Raw genomic sequence first — 2,500 nt, forward strand, 5'->3', positions numbered from 1 at the left:
AAACAAAATGAAAAAAAAAAACCATTTCAAACACTTTTCCTATCGAGTCATCCGAAAATTACCCAAAACATTTTTGATTTCTTTATCAATTCTGTTAACTTTTTGCAGTTTCCTTTCTTCGAAGTCTTTTTCTCCTCTTTCCTAAATTTGATATATTGTTCTTGATTTTTCTTCCACATCAATTCTTTTAGCTTCATTTCTTGCTTTGGTTGTACAGTTGGTCTTCCTTGTGACTTTTTTTTTTCAAAGCGATTCACTTCAAAATGTCAGTGTCTTAAAAAGGAGTGCGTTTATAATCTAATAATGACACGTCAGAAAGCAGGATGAGACAGATTCACAATGGACAGCAGGATGAGACAGATTCACAATGGACAGCAATATGAGACAGATTCACAATGGACAGCAAGATGAGACAGATTCACAATGGACAGCAGGATGAGACAGATTCACAATGGACAGCAATATGAGACAGATTCACAATGGACAGCAAGATGAGACAGATTCACAATGGACAGCAGGATGAGACAGATTCACAATGGACAGGGGACGCGCGCACACACACACACACACACACACACACACACACTACAACACACACTCCACCACCACCACCACCATACCATACCACACCACACACCACACTCTTCCCAACCCTCAAGTCTTCAAACTGAATCCTTCACCTGAAAACTCCCCCTTTTTATTTCTCCAGATCGGGTGACGGAGGGGGTGTGGGAGGGGTAGTGGGGGGAGGGGGAGGAAGCACGCTGGGTCTCACAGTCTCGTGTAAGGATCGAAATCGGTTGGCAGGCCTGTACAGACCACAGACCCGTGCAACAATAACTCCTTCTCCCTTCTGGAAACTCAACTCAACGGGTAAAGCAATCTGCCAACCCGAGTTAAGCTGTGTGTGTGTCAACCTGAATGATGACCATCTCTCTCTTCGTCGCTGTGGTGGTGGTCGCGGTCGTCACCCTTGCTGATGTCAACGGGGGTCCACCACCACCACCACCACCACGGTGCTGCATGCCGAATCAGTACTCCGCCTATATGTACCCCCTGGAATCTTTCAACACGGGAGAGATGGTAAGTTGGAAATCATTATTTTGGTACGCCTGTTTTCTCTCTCTCTCTCTCTCTCTCTCTCTCTCTCTCTCTCTCTCCCTTGAGTAATAAAGTTTTTGAATCTTGAAGAATCTGTGTGTGTGTGTGTGCGTGTGTGTGTGTGTGCGTGCGTGTGTGTTTGTGTGTGTGTGCGTGCATGTGTGTTTGTGTGTGTGTAGTGTGTGTTTGTGTGTGTGTAGTGTGTGTGTTTGTGTGTGTATGTGTGTGAAGGAGAGAGAAAGAGAGAGAGAGAGAGTGTGTGTGTGTGTGTGTGTGTGTGTGTGTGTGTGTGTGTGTGTGTGTGTGTGTGTGTGTGACAGACAGACAGACAGACAAAGAAAAAGAGGAAGAGAGAGAGAGATCAAAATAACTGCCTGGTTGCTGCTCTGTGTGGAGCAACTTGTAGCTCCAAGGACACCTGCAGGACTTGGTCCACACCCAGAGTACAGCTTGTCCAAGTCGTGCCGAGGCCCACACATCACTGCGCACTCCCTAAAAACGAAATGAAAAAACTGAAGAATTTTACGGGAATCTCAGTTTCTTCTTCTTCTTCTTCCACTTAACGACCAACATCAGTATGCTGATGAAAATTGTCGTGTTGTGGGAGGTTGCTGTTGGGCGCAATTTAGCTGGGACACCGAGGGATATTCTGTTAACTAACAGGGGAGATGGGGGTGCGCAGTCCACTGGTGTGTTCGTATCTCCAGCTAGGCCAACCCGGCCACCGTAGCGGTCCCCGGGAATACACCCCACCGGCAACCCTAGTTTGACGCACAGACGTGCAGATGGTGTTTAGTTTCGTTTGATCACTCTTTAAGATAATGATGATAATAAAAGGACATTTGGTACGCCCCGGCAATCTGATAATACAAAAGCCCTGGGCGTTTACAATATCCAAAAAAATGCAGTGACACGTGCATACTAAAATACACAAATACACCCGCACGCACAGATCATCCCGTTCCAACTCCATCCCACAAACCCACACCCACACCACACTTTTTTGGAGACGAAGATGCTAAGAGAAGGAGCAGCAACGTACACAAAAAAATTGTTCTTGCCTTACGATCTATATATATACATATACATATAGGTGTGTGTGTGTGTGTGTGTTAATCTGGTATCATCCATAGTATCTATAATGTTCCAGCTTGGTAATGAAGCCGTTCGAAAGCTGATGCGATTATTGAAGCAATAGTTATGATGTGCACTTGGTTGTGTGTTGCAGCTTATGTTTGATATGCAGATGGACTACGACAAAAAGCAGCAAGTGATAATGAATTACACTATTGGTCCTGTGGGTTCCATCAAACTGAACCAAAAGGTTCTGATTGACTATAACAAGGTGAGTTGGACGAAAACTGTACAAGTAAGCCTGGCTGGTATTATTTGGTAATGT

General features: G+C 45.0%; 1 protein-coding gene across 1 annotated transcript in view; it reads left to right on the plus strand.

The window, feature by feature from the left end:
• The first annotated feature begins 777 nt into the window (after positions 1-777).
• Positions 778-2,500, plus strand: part of LOC143293123 (uncharacterized) — a 4,080-nt gene continuing 2,357 nt past the window's right edge. The window contains exons 1-2 of the mRNA XM_076604038.1: positions 778-1,083; positions 2,330-2,446. Of these exons, the coding sequence (XP_076460153.1) occupies positions 922-1,083; positions 2,330-2,446 (279 nt within the window). The 5' untranslated portion in view covers positions 778-921. The remainder of the gene's footprint in view (positions 1,084-2,329; positions 2,447-2,500) is intronic.

The sequence above is a fragment of the Babylonia areolata genome, chromosome 1 (genome assembly GCF_041734735.1).
Source record: "Babylonia areolata isolate BAREFJ2019XMU chromosome 1, ASM4173473v1, whole genome shotgun sequence".
Lineage (NCBI taxonomy): Eukaryota > Metazoa > Mollusca > Gastropoda > Neogastropoda > Buccinidae > Babylonia > Babylonia areolata.